Genomic DNA, 23353 nt, shown 5'->3' on the forward strand with positions numbered 1-23353 from the left:
ATGGCATACAAGTTAACTACTGAAGTTATACATTCAACACACCCAGACCACATAAATCTGGTTACGGACACAATAGTCATAAAATTAAGAAAAAAATTCTGACACTCCCTCTGAGCAAAGGCCCTTTTAAATTAATATTCTCTGAAAAGAAGAGGAGCCCATGTAAAGTGAAGTGGGCCAATGTAATGGGCTTGGTGAGTCACTCCCAAATGCCCAGGCCTCCCTTCGCAGACAATGTTATCAGGTTAGTACAGCACTTGCATCACCATCTCTGAGCACCATGCTGAGTAACAAGGCACCACATTTAGAAGTCAAAATGGAGAGGGAATTTCCAACACCCAAACGTAGGGTGGTGGATCAACCCTTGCCACGCCACACGTTTTCAATGAAAAGCAACCCCTAGGAACAAAACGGCCCTTTTCCACCTCACACTGTGCCTCCCGGCATCAACACTCTACCTGGGGTGGGAGCTCCTCTAAGGGAATGTTTTAGGAGATCGCTGGTGGTTAGAAGAGAGAAAACCGATCCCTTCTCAGAACAGGGGCGGCACAGCAGCCACTTCTGGCTTCTGCATCAGTAAACCCTCGTCAGGAAGGGCCAGACACCCTTCTCTCACTTCCCTCCCAGCATGGATATTACCATTGTAAAGTTACAATAACCATTGAAGTTGGTTTTGTTACCTATCCTGAAACACTCAAGAAAAAGAGGCAGACTCATCTTACTCCCAAGTTGGACAAAAGCAAAAACCCAAAGAACAAGACCGTAAAGCAGACATGGCACCTTCCTTGCAGAGGCTGGGCTGTGAAGGCCACTGGAAAAGCCCACACAGCGGCTCTTCATGGCCCCTCCAGTCCTGGCACCCAGGGCAGAAATCAGCCTTCTCAGCTCAGGGTTGGGCTGGGTGCCTCTTTCTCAGTATCATCCCCAGAAACACTTACCAGGAGACTGTGAGCCACACAAAGCGGTATTATTGGGAGACTTGCAGACAGATTATAAATTTACTGGGGACAATCAAGGCATTTAGATCCTTTTGGCTGCAGATGCCGGTGACACACACTTACATACAAACCTCATTCTTCTCTCCATTCAAGCGATTCTTTACCCCCCTCCTTTATCTCAGCATCTCTTTTTCACAAAACAAACTCCCCCTGCTCTCCTAGGGAATTCCAGGGAGAAGCAGGGATCGAGCAGGTGGTAAAGAAAGGATATTAGGCCTTAAAGCTCCAATATAACCCCACAGGCTAATAGGCATTCAACGATCAAACAGTAAACACCGGGCAATTTAATTGCTGGTAGTTGTTTTTCATCTGGAGCTGGCCTCAAGGAGTGGCAATTTGGGGTCTCCCAGACAAATTTCTGTATGGTGGGGGAGAAGAACTGTATCCCAGCTCACAGAGCTTCCTGGAAACTTCCTCACCACGAACCCGGGCCAGGGATAAGAGAGAGCCAGAAAGCAGCATCCTATGGGCCTGGTAGGAGGATCTACCCTTTCCCACGAGCTCATTTTCAGGCTCCTTTGGAGGAGGAGTTAGACCCAGAACCATCCTTTCTCCTTTGGGCTTTCTGAGAGTGCTTTGGGGCTTTGCGTGGCCATTTCCTGTTGCTGACTTTCATTAGGGCTGGCTTGGGTAAACTGGAGATGTGCTGTAAGCAGACACAGAATTCAGGAGCTGCAACTCAGAAAGGGAAGCCTGCCGGGCTGAGGGCAGGGTTCCACCTTCTACCCCAGAGGCCACTGGCCCAGAAGCCTCAAGGGAATCCTGCCCGGGCAGGCAGTCACCTGACCAGGGCCGGCACCAAGAATCAATGATTCAGGGGATACTCCTCTGGGATGGGGTGTGTCTGCGCCTCTGAGGAAGAATGTCCAGCCAGAAACTTAATCAGAACTTTCAGGTTTGATATCCTGTCACCAGGAGTGGCTGAAGACAAGGTACTTCCTAGGACATTATCTGTTATCTTTGTGCCTGCCCACTCTGATGAATGCTCTAAGTGAGCACTACTTGATTGGAGTGCTTCTGAAAGGAAGCTACATGGGGCTGAGGGCTGAGGCAATCTATAGGAAATCAGGGAGTAGGCCTTCTAGAAACATTCCCCCACTAGTCTCTCATATTTTCCAAAAATTTTGTTTTTGACTGAGGGGACACTCAGGGAACTTGCTCTAAGTTACAGATCACCATTTATGCTCTTGTAAGCCAAGGAGAAGGGGCCACGTCAAAGGGGGCGGAGGGGAAATGGGGCAAGAAGGAAAAGGCTTTGATAAAGGTCAGCTAGGCTGATAAATGCTTTCAGGCTGAAAAATGGCTTGTGGGGTCTAATCAGAGGTGGTTAGCCAAAGCAGGAGGACCCATGGCATGGGGCCTTCCTCAGTGGCTCAGATCTTGCCAGCCAGTAGCCCCTTCTTTTAGACACTGTGAACCCCAGAGAGCCTAGGGAAAACTCAGGCTTCTTGCCAGTTAGGGAATATCCTTTAAGTGGAGGAAAGCCCATGAATGGGCATGGATGGAACCAGATGAGTAAGAGTCTAAAACCACCCAAACAACACACCCAGTGGCCTTCGAGGTAGTCAGGTGATGTCTTGGACTTTTTCCCTGCCATCCATCCTCCAACGGGCCAAGGCAACCTGGACCCTCACAAAAGGCCCCAGGGCCAAAGCCAGAACCATGAGAAAGCCAGGTGCTTACCGCAATCAGGGCTGAGTTCCTCTGGTCCCCTGGGGTTGAAGCTGGTGGCTGCTGCTCTCCGTTTATCCCACCACCGCCACCAGTACTGCTACTGTTCAGCAGGTGCTGCTGGTGGTGATGGTGATAGTCTGGTGGGGGCGGTTGGGCTGCTGCTGCTGCTGCTGCTTGGGAGGCCCCAGAAGGGGCAGCAGGGGGCGGTGCAGGGGCTGCAGTGGTGGCAGCAGTGGCAGTGGCCTTGGTGTGTTTGCCAGCCTTCCTTGCCCCCTGGCCATGCTGGACAAGGCTCAGGAGCTGCAAGGTGCTCTCTCTTTCCCGGTCTGAGCTCTCGGCCCTACCACGTTCGTAGCGTCCTTCACAGTTCAGGTGGTGTTGGCGGCAGACGGCGATCCGAGCCCGGAGGCGCTCCACGATAGCACTGTGCACTCTCGGGGTGACTGAGCCCCCTCCAAGGAGCCCCGCCCCAGAGGCCCCCCCTAGCCCTCCTGCGGGGGCCTGCGGGGGCGCTGTGTCCCCCATTTTAGTGGACACAATGATTGCTGCCTCTGGGATGGTGAGGTGGAAAGAGGCTACTGCTGGCTACTGCAGGCAAATCTGTTTTTGACAATGTGAGCTCAGTGTTCAGGGCCACATGAATAGAGGTCTTCAGAGGTTGGGGGGAGCAGTGGAGAAGGTGTGGGGGAGGGGCGGTAGTAGAAAGAGGGTGGGGAGAAAGAATAGAAACCAATTGGAGAGGATAAGTTGGAAACAAACCCTGATCAACTTACTCTAATTGCATTTGACAGCTCTGGAGAAGTTGGGCCGAGTTGGTGGATTTTTTTTCCCTCACCAAGCTGACAAGAGCCACTAGGTACTTTGTAAACACACGATCTGGGGGTTAGATCAAGAATTCAGGGGTTGTCCAGCAAGAGACAGAAACGCACAGCAAAAAGAACTGAGAGAGGTATTACCAGAGAGCTGGACTCCCCTTCACCTAGGTTGTTTCAGAAAATTCTTGATGGGGATGTTTCTGCAGAGAAACACATTTCTACCATGGTCTATGTAAACCGGCAGCCTTTACTTTTCCTCAGGTTAAAAAAAGAAAATAAAAAACACAAACAGTGCCGTTTCAGGATTTTGAAGTCAATGTTCAAAATGTGCAAAAATCAAGGAAGACTGTCTTTTGGCTTTTAATTTGTCCTCCCTTTCCCTTTGCTCCGGTGTTTTCTCCTCTTTGGGGTACTGTAGGATGTTGTCTTCTCCCCAAAGAGGGAGACAGGTTTCCGATTGTTAACAATGTCAGTAATTGGACTTTTGGACCATGCTTTTTTTTTTTTTCTTCAACGAATCCAATCACCGGTAAAATCCTCTCCCCGTCTAAGGTTTCCTAGCCTTAAATGAAAGCAATCTCAAGTCGCTAGCCACTGAGAGAGATCCTTCAACACATTTTTTTTTTTCTTTCCCGCTTACGTTCCTATTCCTCTCCCCCGGCTCTATTCTAATACAGTATCAAGAGAGACAAAACTCTTCCGAGAGTAATTTACAAACGATGGTCAAACTTACAAACTTCCAGCAAATTGCACCGAGTCATGTCCAGCCACTTTCCTGTCCACTTTTGTACATTCCATCCCCGGCCAGTGGATCTGAGGGTCTGGACTCTCGATAAGCAATGTGGTTCTATCTCTTGTATTTGCTCCGCTTTATAGATGGAAAAAAAAAAAGAAAAAAGAAAAAAGAAAGTAGCTTGTATTTTCCTTTCTCTTTCTCGTCTGCTGTTCGCCGCTTTGCTGACACTGGCTCCCGCCCGGAGTCACGGCGATACACAGGCTTTCATTGTGCTCCGATAGGAGAGGGAGAGAAAGAGAGAGAGTGAGACAGAGAGGGAGAAAGAGAGAGCCAGCGAGCTGCAGATGGGGGGGCGGGGGGCGGGGGGAGGGCGGGAGCGCGCGTTCGAGGCTCCCTGGTGGAAGGCTGGTGCCACTGCGCGAGTGAGTAATCGCGGCGCGGCGCCGGGGAAAGGGGACGCAGAGGGCCTCCCAGTGGCTGAAGAGGTAAATCCCGAAGCCTGCGGATCTCAACAGCCCTCGCTCGGCCAGCTCAGTCTCAGACTTGGGTGGGGGTGGGTGTGTGTGGGGGGGGGTTGGGGGGGAAGGCTGGGGAAATTCCCCAACCTCTACAGCACCACTTCACCAGCTCTAAATGTGCAAGAAATTCCGGGGGCCGGGAATGTGTTTTCCCCTTCAGACCTACATGACGCCCCCCCCCCCCACACACACACGCACGCACACCCTTGAGGATATCGTTTTCATTTTTCAATATGTTGTAAATGACACCACTGAGCACCCTAGCGAGAGCTGGGTGAGCACTGAGGAAGTAATGTTCATTAATAAAGAAGATGGTGAAATGTGTGTTGGGGGGCGAGGGGAGTGTGTGGAGAAGGGGGTGGGGTGGGGAAATCACATGGTTAGCTCCTAAAGGGCAGGCAGGTGTGGTGTCTACCCACCTGCCTGCTCTTTGTGTGTCTCTGGATGAAGTGAATCTGGGTGATCACAAGCACATCAGTAGGGGTAAATAAAATATCTTATGAAGATGGTAAAATTACCAATGCCAGTTGTGGGAAAAGAGGTTTTTGCTTTGAAAATGCAGGACTGCCTATGACAAACCAAATACAAGAGCTGAGGTCTGCAAAGCTATCTGGTGAACATATAAGATGAGGAAAAGCAGTATGTGGCAGTTGAATTTCAAGAAGTTTAATGACACAAACCTAACAGATCTCTTACACAGACCATTGTCCCCTCATCTTCAGATGATCTTACTTTGAAAATATTAAACCTTATAGTGAATTCTGCTTGTCATTATCAATTATGAAAAATTAACTAAGGTGAGCACAATATTGGAACGGTCAGGACCAAAAATATTCAGAGTGACCTAAGTTGGAAGTCATTTGGATTTGAGGTCTCAAGCAATGGACCTTCATTAATTTAAATGAACTTTGGCATTTCAGTAACATGGCCCTTGCTTCAAACTGAGCTAAGGAAAGAAATGTATGGGCAAAATCAATGCAAACATTTCAAGACTGGATTTATCTACAACTCAGTTCCCTATAGGTTGGCTTATATTAGTCCAATTTATTTTTCACAAATCTTGGAATGTTAGCTTAGAAATAGGGACAAGTACATTGTGATGAAATACAATTTTTAAACTTTTCACTGGAACATACTTCTGTCTATTCCTTCCAAGGCTAAGTTAGTTCCTCATTACTCATGAGAAGAAAAGCAGAAATATATCTTTGTCATATAAATAAAATTTTAATGGTGAATGAAGTATTAAAAAATGAAAGACTTTAAATAATTTTATATGATTCTTAAAAAGTTGTGTTTATTAGACAATCTCTTTTTCTGCTACTATGGGTGTTTTACATTTGGCAGTCATACCTGATAAAAGAGAAAAAAGTGTAATATTTAAATTTAAAACTTAATGTTCACTCCATAGCACTGCAGTACACAGATTTTGATTAATAACATGGAATCATTAGTCAAATCAGCTATTCCTAAATGATATAATAAACTTTGATTTCTCTTCTAGACACGGACATATTTAAAAACTTGTGAAGTAGGAATTTAATAAATTTTCATATTATACTCCAATGGTGTAAGACACTTCTTTGGAGTGTCTTTTGTACACATTTGCCCATATAACATCATTTTATTTCAAGTTGACATAATTATCATCAAAATCCTCATTGCCATTCACATCAGTTACTATTTAAAAAAATCACTGTTTCAGGTGCAGCATTTCACATATATGATCTCCTTCAATCTATGAACAATCCTGAGACAGGTATTATTAACCCCATTTATAAATGAGGAAACTGAGTCTCATCAAAATTAAACTGTGTGTTCCAGTTTAAATAACCAGAAAGTAACAGACCAAGATTCAAACTCAAGAATGACTTCAAACCTCTCTTAACCACTGATCTTGCTGCCTTAGTATCAAATGTGAAAGAAATTATAGGAAAGCTAGACAATCCCCTAAGTACCTTAAGGGCTGGAACTATCCCTCAGTCAATATGCTGGAGTTTAAGCAAGTCGTATAATAACTCCAAGGAATGAGTACTAACTCCAAGGAATGAGTACTAACTCCAAGGAATGAGATAGAACTACTCATCTGAATATGGGAGCAGACAAGTCAGGAAATATGGTCAATTGCAACCGACTGCCTTTAAAATAAGCATTTCTTTTGTGCCCTTGTTTTTCCTGTTTTATGGTTCTGTTCCCTCTCATAACCCTAAAACTTTTGTATAGCCCTATGAATTCTTTCAAACATTGCTTCCCTTTTACTTGTCCATTTCTGTTCTCATCTCTTCTATCCACAGCTACCTAACACTAAAGTACTATAGTAATAAATGCCCAGATATAAAAATTTCAGTCAAGACATATGAGATTTCTAAGCTTAAAAACTATTTTTGTTATAATTGAATCAATGATATCAATAAGATAATACATAATAGTAAATATTCTGTTTTTATTAATTATTAATGTTTGATTACTATTAATATTTGATTACTATTAATATTTGATTTTGTCCTCTAATCTATGCTAGTTCTCATTTCCTAACAGCCTGTCTCTTTGCCATTCTTTTGGTGTTATCATGTACATTAAAAAGCCTCTTGTATTATCTAAATACCCAGTGAAGTAGCATGCATGGCTGCAATCTGACATCAGAAAAATTACTTATAACCATCAATTCATGATCAGCAGTCAGCTGTTATAATAGGAAAAATGCTTCAAACCAACAAGATGCCTGACCTAGGAACTGGATCAGCTTCCATCATAAGTTCCTGGAATTATTAGTGCCTTAATTTTACAAGTTAACAGCATGCTATTAAAAATAATGGATAAATCAATTTTTAAAACTTTCTAGTTGGAACTATTTTACTGTTCCCCTATCTCAGGCTTGTCTGTAGTGTCATGAGAAGTGATGCATCCAGGGTCATCAGAGATACTTGAGAAATCATTCTCTTGCATTTCCTCTGGCCTTCCTTATTATAAATCGTTCACGATGCTTTACCCTTCCACTTTGACTGTCACTTCTCTAACTGCTTGTTTTTGGACACTGTCCCCTTCATCCGCACCTTTCAACTATGGCTTCATTTTATTCCCTGGAATTTAGTTAAGGATTATTTTGCCATGTGCTGGAGAAGTACAAATTAGAATATGGATATGTGACTGAAATTTCTACTTTAGACTTTTGAAAAAAGTATATGCTCCTTATTAAACATCAGCACCAGCATTTTTACTACTTTGTGAGTTTTTTCTATCCAGTTTGTTTACAATATTAGTATGGATAATTTCAGAAAATGAATTGCAGAAAACTAATCTCCATGTAACAACTTAATGTATCTTTTTATGTATACACATACACTGAGGTCCATGCCATGAATCACATAATAGATGAAGTCAAGTTCAACTAACAATTCTAGTCAGAAAAAAGTATCTAAAATTCCACAGTAGAATGGATCCTACTAAAACACCACTTTTAAGAAATAAAAATATAGAATAGACAGGGTCTGTTTGTTCACTGTGCAACAGTTTTACTTTATTATTTTATGGGAGAATCGAGGTGTGCAAAGCAATGCAGGTACCAAAATATGCTTTTAAAGTGTTTTTGGCTGAATTTGTCTTTTTGAGATATTCTGACCCTAGCATACATACTTATATGGAAAAAGTTATGGATAAAAATAAATAAAATATATCTTAATCATTAATATCTAGATAAAATTGAATAGAAAAAAGAAAGAATATTGTAAGGCATAAAAATAAATATCATGAAATTATTCTTGAATATGAGAGTTGAAAGACTCTAGAGGTCTGAAATCTATTTGAAAGGGAAATTTTAGAAAAGGAAAAATACACTCTGTATTTGGAATAGATAAGCTACACTCTGATTGTGAGGCAAGGGGAATAGACTGAATGATACATTGAGTATTCTTCCATGGCCCACTGATTTAGATGACAGTATTCAAAAATATATTAGTGAAGAACACGTAATACTGCAAAAAAATAATAAACAGACCTGGAAAGGGATGCAGCAACAAATACACATAGATGTTAATCTAAATACATCTTTAAAATACGACATATTTCTATTAAACTGACAGGACATGAACAGATCATTCACTTGACAGTCATGTGTCATAAAGGCATTGTTATGTAACTTTAAAATACATTTACAGACTTAAAAATTATTAAGCTTATGTTTTCTATGTACATCAGATAAAAGTTTTATTAGACTATAGAGTGCCATGTCATGGGAATTAAAATGAACATATGTTTTATACAAGATATTCTGCCATGAAGATGTACATACATAAAATTTATAAATTTGTCACATGATATAGAGAAACAAGATTCAGGATCTTCACATTTACAAGAATTTATAAAATCTTCTTTGAAGGAAATGTGTTACAATTCAGTCAAACTTCTCATCTTGAAAGTAATCCGCAAAATTGAGATATTCTTCAAGTTGACCGTATTTCTGCATATATAATAAAAAAGCTAGTTATTTTACTCAAAGGAATGAAGATAAGCTAGACCTTTTCAAACTATAGACACAAACAGGAACAAGTTCCTTTCATGTAATCTGAACAAAAATCTTTTTATTATAAACAGGAACCCAATTTCAAATAAGCATTTCTAGCTCACAGAAAGCATTGGAAAAAGATCAAACTATTATTACTAATTTCATAACTATCTTATAATTTTTCTATTAAAGTAGAAATGTAATAACTTCAATAACTTAATTTAATAAAAATTTGTTTAACATATATATAAAATACTCTGCTAAACACTATCTAGGTGCAAAATTTTAAGAAGATACTTTCCCTGACCCTAAAGAGAACAGAATTCAGTAGTAATATACCAATGGCATTCAGTAATTTAAGTGCCATAAAGAGGTATAGTCACTATTAAGAGGGTTTATAAGAGGGGTCATGGTTAATTGAAGTGACCAGAAAAGAGTGGCATTTAGGCTGTCCTGAGAAAAAAGATTTGGTAGGCAAAGAGTTGGTGGTGAGAGTTTTCTGTAAGAGACAAACAGTCCATCCAACGATGACATGACAAGAAAGCATGGGATCCACCTACAATCTGAGGTTTTGTAGGGGAACAGAGAGAGGTAAGATTGAACCAAAGAGATTGAAGCCAGAGAATAAAAAGTATTAAATGCTAGGTTAAGGAGTTTACAACAATTTGACAGGCAATGGAAAGCTGCTAAAGGTTTTAGAGCACGGGACTGATCTATTCTGAGATGTATTTTAAGAAAATTGGTAAAATAACCATTCTAGAATGATTTGGCAACTACTGATGAGTCTATGGTAACAAATTAAGACATGAGGGCCCAAATTTGAGTGATAGCAATGAAGATGGAGAATAAAGAACAGGGTAGAACAAGTTAAGAGAGGAGTCAAGATGATTTAGAGGTTTCAGAGTTGACAGAGTAGGAGCATAATGAATGGCAGGGCTACTTCACAGGTGGTTGAGGGAGGGAAAGAGATATGTAAGTTCAAAATGCTTACTTCAGTTGAGGAGATTAAATGATCTAATGGTTTCTTGACTCTTTATGGACTCTCTATCCTTAATGAGATGAGAAAGGATCCTGATGATCCTGACTTTTATGGTGATAGGGACAACAGAAGGGAATGTGGGGAATGCATTTTTCTTCTAGACAAGGCCATGAAACCCTTTTATACCCCCAAGATATCTGACTGAATCACCTTCTCAGGAAAGACTGAAGAATGTAACAGAGGGGAAAAATAATCTATGAACTAATTAGGGATTTTCTTGGGCTAGTACTCAGATTTGATTAGATATTAATAAAGTATTCTAGGATTAGAAACTTATACTTAAAAAATGTGGCTGTTTTTATGTTATTTTCCTTTATATCCTTTTTCTCTATTATTTATTAAATTTCTTTTTGGAAAATTAAAATCTATCTCAGCTGCACTAAGATAGCAAGGAAAACCTCTCATCACTTTCATTGCAAATTATAGCTAACATTAATTGATCACTTACTAATTGCTAGGTCTTATACTAATTGCTTAAAATGTGTTACACATTTAGTCTCTGCAATCAAAACTCTAATTATCATTATTGTTTTAGTTCCTACTTTACAAATTAGAAAACTTAGGCTTAAAGAAATAAAGTAACTTGCCCCCAAATTCTCCTGCTGGTAAGTGGCAGGCAGAAAAAATATGCAAATCCATACTTTTAACCATTGTAGTATGCTGTTTCTGAAATTTAAAGGGTAGGACAGGGATGCAGCTGTGGTAATAAAAAATAAAAACCTCAAAAGGGAAAGTGAAACTTAGAAGTCAGTATTACTCTGCCATGCTCTCCACCTAAAGATGCTGCTCCCACAGTTCTTCTTTATTAAAAATTTGGAGAGTCTGGGTCTTATCTGAATAATGAAGATTACTCTTTCATAATGACAGATTGACCTAGTGATGGAAACAGCTGGGACTTTGGGAATGGAGTGTGGGGAAAAGGTCAGAACATAAAAGGAGTTTGGAGTCTTCTATTCAGAAGTAGCAACTAGACCTGCAGAAAGGAATTGATTTGCCAAGGAAATTGTGAGAACTGAGGACAGACTTTAGTGTAACAAGTAGTCCTCAATCTTTAATTAACTTAATCTTTAATTAACCACCTAATCAGGGGTCCTCAATCTTTAATTTACTTAGTTATCACCCAATTGTTAAAATATCTGTTGTTTAATACCTCCAAATATTGTCATTCAATGTAGGTCAGGAGTGAGGCCAGGGATTATACATTTTCCACAAACTTCTAGGTGATTCTGACATAGGTAGTTTAGGGCCATGTTTTGAGATATGTCAGTTTAAGGGGTAGAAAAAAAAAAGGGAAATAAAAAAGTTAAAAAGGAAGGAAAAAGAAGAGAAGAAATAAGAATAGTTTAAGGAAGGGGAGGGATATCCAATTATAATTTTAAATTCTTATTTATATAATAATATTTATGTAATATATTTAAAGTTTACTTTAAATACAACTGTCACTTGTAACAGTTTTACAGCTGTATTTAAAGTGTCAACTGACACTTTAATTCTGTTGACATACTTTTTCACTTCCCAGTGTTCAGGTATCCACTACCCCAACCCAACAATACTGTCTTCAATTGCCCAGGAAACCCCATCATCATATGTACTTTCTTCTTAATGAAAAAACATTTGTTAGAATTTTTCATATTCTAGTTTGTTCATATTATAGTATTTTCTTTAACTCTTCTTCAGAATAAGTATATTTTATTATTTTTATTATACATTTTGGTTTTATTACAATTTTTCTATCATTTGTTTTCTTCTTATATTTGAGTTGTTCCTATACTTCTTTAATATCATTAAATTAAAAACGGATCATCTTAGTTCAACAGTTAGGATGAACAAAGAAGAATGAAGTCAGTTTGGTTGGCAGATCTTTAGGAAGACATACTGAGATATCCTGAGATAATGGAAGAAAAAATGGCTGGAAAAGGGGTAGGTAGGGAAAAAGTAAGGAATGAAGCACAGGCTGGGGCAGAAAGACAGGAACAAATAGTTTGTGCAAAGCAAAAGAAGGGGTTGCCATAATTGGGAGGTAAGAGCAGAAAGAGCCACGGAGATGGCATCCAAGTAGCACTGAGCCCCAGGCATTCTAAAGGGTTAGAGTATCTGTGACCAGGAGACTGCAGCCAAAGAAGGCACGCATCACAAAGCACATGCAGTGCTATCACTCAAAGGCACATGGAGAGAGGAAGAGGAAGAAAGTGGAAAGTACACAGCACTTGACAAATTTAGAAATTTCATCACAGCACAAAAAGCTGCAAATAGGTTTATATTGGCTATAAACTTCTGTGGTTTCTAGGAAATATTTTGAGAAAGTCTTTGGACAAATTTTTTTTTTAAATGGAGGGATCTCAACAACTTTAGAAAATTAAGCTTTTTGGTATTTTTATGTGAAAAAAATGTGCACATTGTCCTAAACACAATGCATGATCTTGAAATGCCTTCAGTGCCTAATGCTAGGTGTTAATTCTTTATATAAAATATGATACTTGTCTTTCTTTTCTTGAGAATATTTTTCTTATTCCAGTTCCCTTCTGTTGTCCTAGACCTTGTTAAGCTTTCTCTAAGGTATATGATTTGGAAATGCCTTTTGTTTTTTCTGCAAGGAGTTTATAATGTTCTTTCCCATATATGCTATTATGATATAATATATATAATACATGCACAGTGATTCTTCTAGACTTAGTATACAATTCTTCACAAATGTGGCATCCCAACAGGTTTTATCATTCCACTAAAGGGCTGGGAACACTTAAAGGCATTGATAAAAGCAATTAAGAATTTAATGTTGTCTGGGAAAATGAAGACGGGCATTACTGGGTAAGCGACAGATCTCCCCTAAGGCAAATGGAAAAGCACAGAGAAGGATGGTGGGAAGCATTTAGAGTAGGAGAAGTAGAGGCAAAGTAAAAGATAAAAAGCTGAAGAGAGTAAAATGAGAGGAAGAAGACTTAAGGATCAAGATGAGGGGGCAGGCAAGATCACTGGGTGGTGGTTTGTGGTGGGAGGATAATTGTTAAAAGAGAAACCAATCATGATGTCATTCTCTAGACTGGGAGACTTACACTAAACATGACATGTCCTAAGACGTACCTATTTTCTTGTTCTCTTTTTCTTTCCCTCTGCTCATAAGTTTGTGTTCTAAGCTCTCTTGCCTTATTTTTTATTTTCCTCTTTTACAAATTTCCTTATGTAACCCAGGCAATGGATTTCAAGTCAGGCTTTTTTTCAAGATTAAATATACTGTTTTCTGAGTTGCCTGAATATCTACTATTTGTTCTCTCTTACACATTTATGTAACTAGACTTGCTTTAGAAGACTGCAATCATATTAACATTCTTTCCATGGACCATAAACAATTCTAAAAGCTCTGTGAGCAGACCAGAGCTTATGAGCTGCCAGCAGATCTTCGGGAATCCAGTGCACTCTTCAAAACCCCCACTTTATCCCTGATAGCAAATTTAGTGATCAATAGGATATGGGGGAATCAAAATCAGTGCCGTGGCCTGAAACCTCTGCATTCCCCTCGATCTTCAGTTACAGTGCTCACTGCTCAGTCCCATGTCCTCAAGAAGAGGATGTGGGTGGTATTAGAACTGGCAGCCGAGATCCTTTCCTCAGATTGGCACCAGGTGCTTCTTCACTCTCAGGTCACAAGAACTGTTCTAAAGAATAGGAAGCAGACAAGCAGAGGTGAGTCCTATACTTTGTCAAAGAAAATAAGGGGACTTAATATATATGTAAGCAATACATATGTAAAAGTGAAAGGACAGAGGTCCTTCATTAAGGAACAGTAATATTGCTTATTAAAATTTATCTGATGAACCAAGTGAATCCGTAGAACATCAGGGCATCTATTCAGGGTAGGACAATGATAAGCATGAAAGGAATGGGTGGAAGATGAGAAAATACAAAGACAGGGAGAGAAGGAGAGATTCTCTTTTAAATTTCACTGTCTTCTAATCATTTGTATCTTTTTGCTGATCATAATCAGGCCCCAGAATCTACAGTATGAGATGGCTTTTATATATTCACCTTACCTCCTTAATCCAGCCACTTTCTTTGGACTGACTGAAAATTCTTTCCACTGTTTCTTTAACCTGTTCATCCTCCACTTCTTCTGTCTTTGCAATGGAGCAACATTCCTGGTACAGTTTGAATTTAAAATGTTTCAGTTTATGATAAATTATGGTACGATCAGCACAAATTCTGCCAACAGTAAACACCTAAATCAAGAAATAAAGATTATTATGTGACATATGAAGTGAAAATATAGTAATGTATATAACTTTTCTTGTTTTCAGATTTTCATTAATAGTAGAATGTAGCAAATGCATTATTAATTTTATTTAAATGTTTATATGATGATTCCGTTACCTTCTCTTATTTATACAACCAGTCAAAAACTGAGACTTTGTTATGTTTCAAGTATTGGGCTGGGCACTGAAGATAGATAAGTGAAAGATGCACTCCCTATGGTAAGGGGCTTATAATTTTGGGAGGAAGACAAATAATTATAAAACAACATGACAAATGCTATTGAGATGCTAGTGAGGGGCACTTAGCCCAATGCAGAGATCTGCAAGTAGGTGATGCTCAAATAGAGTTTTGAAAACGTACAGTTAGCCAAGTTTGAGAAGGGAGAGACAAATGATTTGTAAGGCAGAAAGAAAGACACACATGAAAGCAAAAGAAAGCATGTAAAGTATTGTAAGTACATAGTCACTGAGTTAAAAATTCTTAAATTATAATAATTTTCTAGATATAAGCAACATGTAAAACTGAAACTCTTACGCCAATATTAAGTATTGGTAGTTTTTTACTAAATACTTTTTTCCCAAAAAAAGTTATAAAATAAAAAATAATTTTATGCTTAGGCACATTTGTTGCTTTCATTAAGGTGTTGTATGTGAATAAGACACATTAATATTTTATTATCAGCCAGCTAAAAGAATTTTAATTTCTATGTTTAGATAAACATCTAGGATTCTATGATTAAGAATTCTTTTGTGAAATTGAACCAGAGCATTTTCCTTTCAGAATGTCTTGAATGTTTGTAGTTTGTTTTATAATACAAACCCACAGTCAAAATAGAAAGATAGTATCATTGCATTGACCACATTAAAGATATTTTTACCTACACATTTTCACCCAACATATAATGCATCAGAAAGGACTCTAAACATTATGATATGGTCAATTTTATTCTCATGGAGTAATCTGAGGAAATAGGTAAACTCCTGATTACTTATATATCTGTGTCTATGTCCAAGTTCACTAATTGGTTATGTTATCATGAGTTCAGTACAAGTGGTATAGTTTTAATATTTATCTATCTTGTGTTCTATCTAATCAAAAATTATACTTTTTCTTCTGAAGCCACACTGCAAGGGAACACATTAATGATGATGTTCAATAGATAAGCCAAGAGTATGTTGCCAAAAATTAATAAAAGTTATATCATGATGCTGGGCAAGAGTCAGGTTTGATGTGTTTTCATATAAAAATGGTATTCTGGACATCTTACAACCTTTCTTTAAATCCCTCAAAGTTTAACAAAAGCATATTCAGATTTCTATTTATGGTTCTATAAAAACCTTCCTACTTTTCAGATCATTAGAAGTAATCAGGTATTACTGTACATTGCTGGCTTATTAAAAGTATCTTTTCCAATTCAACATTATCATTGAAGTAGTCCTAGTAGTAAATGACATTCCAATAATTCACTTGCCCTACCTCCCAGTTTGAGTAAAAAGATACCACAATAGCTGTAGTGGCCACTAGGGGTATCTGGTGTTCACACATCAAAGTAGATTGTGTGGGAGAAGTCTGCTATAGCTGTTCTGGATAAAATATAGTCATAGAATAACGTGATTTGTGTTTCTATCACATTGTATTCTATACTTCCACCAAAACAAGAAGAATTTATCTGCACAGAATTTTTAAGTTGGAATAAGAGGGAAGGAGAAATGTTTAAAAATCCTTAATTTTTTCCTGTATGAAACATAAATATCCTTTGAAAATATTAAACATTATGTTTTACTTCTTTCCCTTTCTAATTCCTACCCTCTTGGCATCTACTTACCATTATATAGGTCAATAAACCCCAAATTACCTTTACAATGTTCTCACACTACTTTTTTCCCAAAGCATGATCACATTTTATATGTAAGAGCCCAATTTTATGTGGAAGAGCACCACTGCTGTAAGGCTTAATAGAAAACAGATCATATAATAGATGTAATACTTCAAGTAGACTTGTCCCATCACCCCATCCCCATTTGTTTTTTTTTTTTTGGAGACAGAGTCTCACTTTGTTGCCTAGGCTAGAGTGAGTGCTGTGGCGTCAGCCTAACTCACAGCAACCTCAAACTCCTGGGCTCAAGCAATCCTACTGCCTCAGCCTCCCAAGTAGCTGGGACTACAGGCATGTGCCACCATGCCCAGCTAATTTTTTCTATATATATTAACTGGCCAATTAATTTCTTTCTATTTATAGTAGAGATGGGGTCTCACTCTTGCTTAGGCTGGTTTCGAACTCCTGACCTCGAGCAATCTGCCCGTCTTGGCCTCCCAGAGTGCTAGGATTACAGGCCTGAGCCACCGCACCCGGCCCCCATCCCCATTTTAGTGTATTGTTATGGCCCGTTATACTTCTTTACTATATGAATTGATGTATATAGTACAACACAGGTTATACTGTAGGATCCCATTTGCATAAAGTATTAAAACAGGTAAAATTAATCTATGCTGTTAGAATAGTTTCCTTAAATGTTCATAAATGTTTTCAGAGACTACTTCTAATTATCTAATTGAATTTTTGTACAGTAAGGAAACTATTCTAGCAAGAAAGATAGAATCAAAAAATTGCCTGAGATAGAAAAATAGTAAGTGCTGTGGTGAATGTTCACAAAGCAGATAAGCAAGAAGATACATAAATGATTACTGGTCCACTATGCAGAGGGAGTTAGCATAGTTCTGTGAACTGATAAATATGAGAATAACTGAGTCACTTCAGTTATTTGTGTGAACCAAGTGAATGTACATATCCAAAGACTGGAAACAGAGCTAAAAACTGTCTCCAAATTTTTCTAAAGCAGAAGGTGCTGAATTGCAAAAGCAGTAGAAGAATCTAATTTGTAATTTATTAGATATATCATGTGGAAGTATAAATTAACACTTTGGATAACAAACTAAGGCAAGGAAATATCATGAAACATGCATTATGCAGACTTGATAATATCCAGCTAACTGCAGGTAGCTTTTTGAAGTATTTTTCTAGGTTCTTATTTATATTCAGAAGAGCCAGCTCCTTATGGAAGTTAAGTATGGAGAACAAGGAAACAAGATTTTCAATACAAAAGTCTGAGAAGAAGTTTGTTTTCCATTTCTAAGTTTCCAGAAACAGTGCTATAGACCAAGCCAAGGGATTCTATTTCCCCTTGGTCTGTTTTTTTATATCTCTTCCCATCAGATCTTAAGCATTTCAAGGAGTCTAGACAGACTCTGGGCAAAACTAAAAATTAATTCAAGATTGTTTTTAGTTCTCCTTACTGCCTTTCAGATTTCACATCTTGCATTCCTCCAGGTAATTTCCTTCTCATCTATGCCCTCAAACCTCACCACAATAAGGCCTCTCACTCAGTGCCCTATCCAATACTGCTATAACTAAAATTACTCTCTTCCATTAATTCTACTTTCCATCAAAGCACCCTTTCTTTCAAAGTAGGTAATCTTAGGTAAGTAAGGAGAAAGGTTTTATCCTTAAACAAATTCACTGTTAAGTGAATTCTTTTAAAGTATTGTTTGCACCTTCAAAAAGAACACTAGTTAATTCCAAAGAGTCTCAATTTTATGTACCTACAAGCAGCAATATGAAATGGAGAATTAGTTTTCAAAATAATCTGAGTGTGGGTTTGGGGTAAGGCACAGTTTTTTTTAATGCTCTGGATTATAAATGAGATTTATTTATCTTTCCCTTTCCTTCTTTACATACATTGACACTACAGTATGTAGGATATAAAGTAGATTTTAATAAGTTATTCTTTAAAGAAAAAATTACTGAAAAAACAATTTCATATTGAAGAATTTCAGTCCTATTCTTTTTTATTTGTATTTTTTTTTCTAGAGACAGAGTCTCTCTCTGTCGCCCAGGCTGAATTACAGTAGTGTGATTATAGTTCACTGCAGCCTTGAACTCCTGGGCTCAAGTGATCCACCACCACTGAGCTTCCAGACTAGCTAGGACTACTGGCATGTGCCACCATACCCAGCTGATTTTCTTTTTAATTTTTTATAGAGACAAGGTCTCACTATGTTGCCTAGGCTGGTCTCAAACTCCTGGGCTCAAGTGATCCTCCTGCCTTGGCCTCCCATAGTGTTAGGATTACAGGCGTGAGCCACTGAGCCCAGCCCACATTCTCTTAACATACAAAATAACTAAGTTAATGTTTACATATAGCTATACACACACACACACATACATTTTTATATAGATGCAAGGATAGCATATATACATATATATTTCATAACCTTCATAATATTATTTTAATGGTTGATCTTTATTCTGTCCCATGATACTGGTATATCATAGGCTATTAAATCATTCTCCTAATATTTTATTTGGATTATTTCCAATTTTTTTCTATTATAAATAATGCTTCAATGAACTTCATGATTATGTCATTGGCTTTTACTGAATTGATCTGCACAGGATAAATGTATAGGCACTGAATATATATAACTTTGTGATACTGGCTAGATTTCGCTATCCAGTATTTTAAAAAGATATATCACATCCTTTTTTCTTTCAGGAATCTTACTTTCTAAGAACTTAATAGTTTCAGTGTAACCTTGACTGCACTGCAGTTTATCATTTGACTTGAACATACTCTGCTACTTTAAGAGCTATCAATTGGCATCTTAAGAGAGTTTTAATTACATGGTTTTATATGGACAATAAGCATTTTTCCATTTGTTTGTCAACTTTAATATTTTTTCACTGTGTGACTGGTATATTAATGTTCTTTCCTTTTATGTCATGAGATCTCTTTTATATTTCTGTATATCTGAATCAACCATTTTATATAGAATCTTTATTCCTTCACAGGAATGTCAGAGCTCTAAAAATGGTTTTCTAACTTCACTTTAGGATTAGTTAGATAAGAAAGACCATGAATGTACAGAAATATATTTGATTTATGCAACAGAAAATATGCTTTAAAGTATTAAATAATTTTTGCTAGGATTCTAGGTATCGTGGATCAGTGCTTAAATAATGATGAAATTTGTATATGACTATGTTGAGAAAAAAAATATATTTATCTCTCTATATATGCACTTATTTATGTTTATATTTTATAGTAATTAGTCAGTTAGGAATGCATATGCTATATAGTAGTCCCCAGCCTTTGTGGCACCAAGGACTGGTTTCATGGAAGGCAATTTTTTCATGGCTGGGACGTGGGGTGGGATGGGTGGGGGGTAGGTGGAGCTCAGGCGGTGAAGAGTGGCAGCTGTAAATACAGATAAAGCTTTACTCACTCACCCATTCACTGCTCACCTCCTGCTATGTGGCTTGGTTCCTAACAGGCCACAGACACTGGTACCAGTTCACTGCCCAAAAGTTGGGGACCTTAGCTATGTAAGACATATTTTGCACATTCAAAAATTGTATCATTTTTCCTTGTACTTTTTTTCTTTCTTCTAGTGTTTTCTCAATTTGTAAAAATAACTTAAAGTTATTTGTGTAAGCTTATGAACTGAAAATTTCTAAATACTGAATATGGAAATTAGAGGGAAAAAAATACCTGTTTGTCATGTGACATGAAATCATCTGTTTCCATGGTTCTGGTGTTATACAACTTTCCTGATAAATGCACTGAATATCTACAGTAGCGATGCAATCCACAAGCCTGGCAGGAGCAGTTTTCAGCATTCTTCAAATGGATACTTACATTAGAATAATTTTCTACCCGTTCCTAAAAACAATTTAAAAATGTAATAAAACTTAAAAGAGGAAAAATAACAATAACATAAAAATCTAACCAAATTAAAACTGATCTTAGGAATCACAAAAAGGAAGAGATATTAAGAGCAAAATATGCTGGCATTTCTTATTTTAATAATGAGCACACATTAGGTATTTGACAAGATATTTTTAAATTAAAAAATGAATTTATATTCTTGGCTATTAAATGAAAAGAAATCAGACTAGGATAAAAATTAGTTCCTTATCTCTCACATTTAGGAGTTGCTACTAAGTAGTGTTCTTCATAGATTTTAATTTACTTCTTTTCCATCTTCTCATCTCTAGTTAGTGTTATTGAAGTATTAGTTAAAAATAGGCATGAATGAATAGCAGAAATTCAGAATAATATACAAAAAAGAATTCATTTAGGCTAGTTAAAAATTGGGAAAAAAATCACATTCATTCTCCATTATATGAATTATATCATATTTTCCACAAAACATTCCAGAAATAATTTAATCTGCCTGTAACTACTTGCTATAGCCCTGTGAAAATAAACAAATTGGAACTGGAATTGCCACATGTCCAGTCTTCATATGCACAGTCTAATGGCTCAGTTGTAAATGAGTGAGCAAACTAAGAAAACAATTGGCATTCATAAATAAGCTTTATTAAGCTGTGAAATTACTTGTGCCTGAGTGTTTACGCTTATGGTCTAGGCCCGTGCTAGGCATTACTGTGCTAATTAGTAGTATAGATTAGGTTTTATCACAGTATTTGAACTGTGAGAATATTAGCATGGTTACTAATTCACATTCACATCCTCTACCAGTGTGATGATAATTAAGTATCCAATATACTGAGTTTCCTTTTTTGATTTGTATGATTTGAAACAACTTTTTTTGGTCTACTTTTTATATTTTTCATACTTTATGGAACTTCATGAAATATGTCATTTATAGGCTGAAACTCAGACTGAATGGACTAACCACTTTCCCTTCCTTTTTCTGTGGTATTCGTGGAAGCACATGGTGAGATGAAACCTCTCAGATGAAAGCTCTCAGTTTGGTTCTCTGAGTGACTACAATGCACTGAGCATCCCTGACAACTCACACTGGATATATAAGTAAAAAACAAATGTTGCGTTATTGAGAGTTTTTTTGTTTGTCATATAATATTATGTACCTTTTGTAGCATAACCCAATGTATCCTAAGGTCTTGCTGAATCATCTATGTTTCTAAATTTTTCAGCTAATATTTTTTCTGTTTCTTACAGTTATTATTTCAACATTGGTTTATCCAAATTCAGTATAATCTACCATAGTAGGGTAAAGCATATATGGCATAGAGGCATGCACTTCAGAGTCAAGATACTCCAGGTTTAAATATTGGCCCAATTACTAGCTGTGGAACTTTTATGTTACTCAATTTTTCTGAGTTATAGTTTCCTCATCTCTAAAATGAAGAAAATAATAGTGCCTTCCTCATGGGGTTACTTTGAAGATTAAATAAGATACTTTTCTTTCTTTGCATGTAAAAATCACATACTTTTCGCCCCCAGTATATGTAAAAGTTATGTTTACCCTATATGTGGTCTGTTAATTGTGCAATAGCATTATGTCTAAAAAACAATGTATATATCTGAATTTAAAAAATGCTTTATTGCTAGAAAATGCTAACAATCATCTGAGCCTTTAGCAAGTTGTCATCTTTTTGCTGGTGGAGAGTCTTGCTTTGATGTTGATGTCTGCTGACTGATCAGGGTAGTGGTTGCTGAAAACTGGGGTAGCTGTGGCAATTTCTTAAAATAAGACAAGACAACGCTGAAGTTTGCTGCAACAATTGACCTTTCTTTTCATGAAGATTTCTCTGTAGCATATGATGCCATTTGATAGCATTTTACCAAAAGAAGAACTTCTTTCAAAATTGTAGTCAGTCCTCTCAAATCCTCCCACTGCTTTATCAACTAAGTGTATGTAATATTCTACATTCTTTGTTCTCATTTCAACAATGTTCACAGCATCTTCACCAGGAGTAGATTCCATCTCAAGAAATATCTTTCTTTGTTCGTCTACAGAAGCAACTCCTCATCTGTTAAAGTTTTATCATGAGATTTCAACAATTCAGTCATACCTTCAGGCTCCACTTCTAGTTCTCTTGCTATTTTCACCACATCTGCAGCGAATTCCTCTACTTCAACTTAAAAGTTATCAGCTGCAATAGCCCCTAACAAGAGACTCATCCTGTCCTTTGAAGCTTTGAAGCCAGGCATTGACTTCTTCCTCACTATAAAAGTCCTAGATATCCCCTTCTTGCAATAGAAGGCTCTTTCAACTACGTTGAAAACATGCTGCTTAGTGTTGCCACCTTCATCAATGATCCTAACTAGATCTTCTGGATAACCTGCTGCAACTTCCACATAAGCACTTGCTGCTTCACCTAACACTTTTCTGTTATGAAGATAACTTCTTTCCTTGAACCTCATGAACCAATCTCTGCTAGTTTCAAACTTCTTCTGCAGCTTCCTTACCTCTGTTAGTATTCATAGAATTAAAAAGGACCTTGCTCTGGATTATGCTTTGGCTTAAGGGAATGTGTGGCTGGTTTGATCTTCTATCCAGATGACCACTAAAAATTTTTCCATATCAGCAATAAGGCTGTTTCACTTTCTTATCATTTGTATGTTCACTGGGTAGCACTTTTAATTTACTTCAGGAACTTTCCTTTGCATTCACAACTTGGCTAACTGGCACAAGAGGCCTAGCTTTCAGCCTGTCCCAGCTTTAGACATGCCTTCCTCAAAAAGCTTAATCATTTCTAGCTTTTGATTTAAAGTGAGAGATATGTGACTTTCCTTTTATTTGAACACTTAGAGGCCATTTTAGGGTATTTAATTGGCCTAATTTCAATAATGTTGTGTCTCAGGAAATAGGGAAGCCCAAGGAGAGGGAGAGAGACAGGGGAATGGCCAGTTGATAAAGCAGTTAGAACACTACAACGTTTATCAATTACATTCACCCTCTTATATGGGCATGGTTTGTAACACCTCAAAGTAATTATAATATTAACATCAGAGATCACTGATCATAGATCACTATAAAAGATAAAATAATGAAA

General features: G+C 37.6%; 2 protein-coding genes across 13 annotated transcripts in view; both read right to left on the minus strand.

Annotated features, from left to right (window-relative positions):
- The window catches only part of MAML2 (mastermind like transcriptional coactivator 2), a 342498-nt gene extending 337920 nt beyond the window's left edge, over positions 1-4578 (minus strand). The window contains exon 1 of the mRNA XM_012743892.2: positions 2682-4578. Coding sequence (XP_012599346.2) covers positions 2682-3197 — 516 coding nt within the window. The 5' untranslated portion in view covers positions 3198-4578. The remainder of the gene's footprint in view (positions 1-2681) is intronic.
- Positions 4579-6027: 1449 nt separating this feature from the next.
- Positions 6028-23353, minus strand: part of CCDC82 (coiled-coil domain containing 82) — a 37005-nt gene continuing 19679 nt past the window's right edge. For 11 of the 12 annotated variants that reach the window (XM_012743927.3, XM_012743922.2, XM_076002457.1 and 8 more), the window contains 3 exons: positions 20076-20246; positions 14307-14492; positions 6028-9194 (listed from right to left, as the gene is read on the minus strand). In XM_012743927.3, the coding sequence (XP_012599381.2) occupies positions 9129-9194; positions 14307-14492; positions 20076-20246 (423 nt within the window). In that variant the 3' untranslated portion in view covers positions 6028-9128. Of the gene's footprint in view, positions 9195-11753; positions 13932-14306; positions 14493-20075; positions 20247-23353 lie in introns of those variants that run through there. The other variant, XM_076002461.1, reaches the window with a different exon arrangement.

Source organism: Microcebus murinus, chromosome 4, assembly GCF_040939455.1.
Source record: "Microcebus murinus isolate Inina chromosome 4, M.murinus_Inina_mat1.0, whole genome shotgun sequence".
Lineage (NCBI taxonomy): Eukaryota > Metazoa > Chordata > Mammalia > Primates > Cheirogaleidae > Microcebus > Microcebus murinus.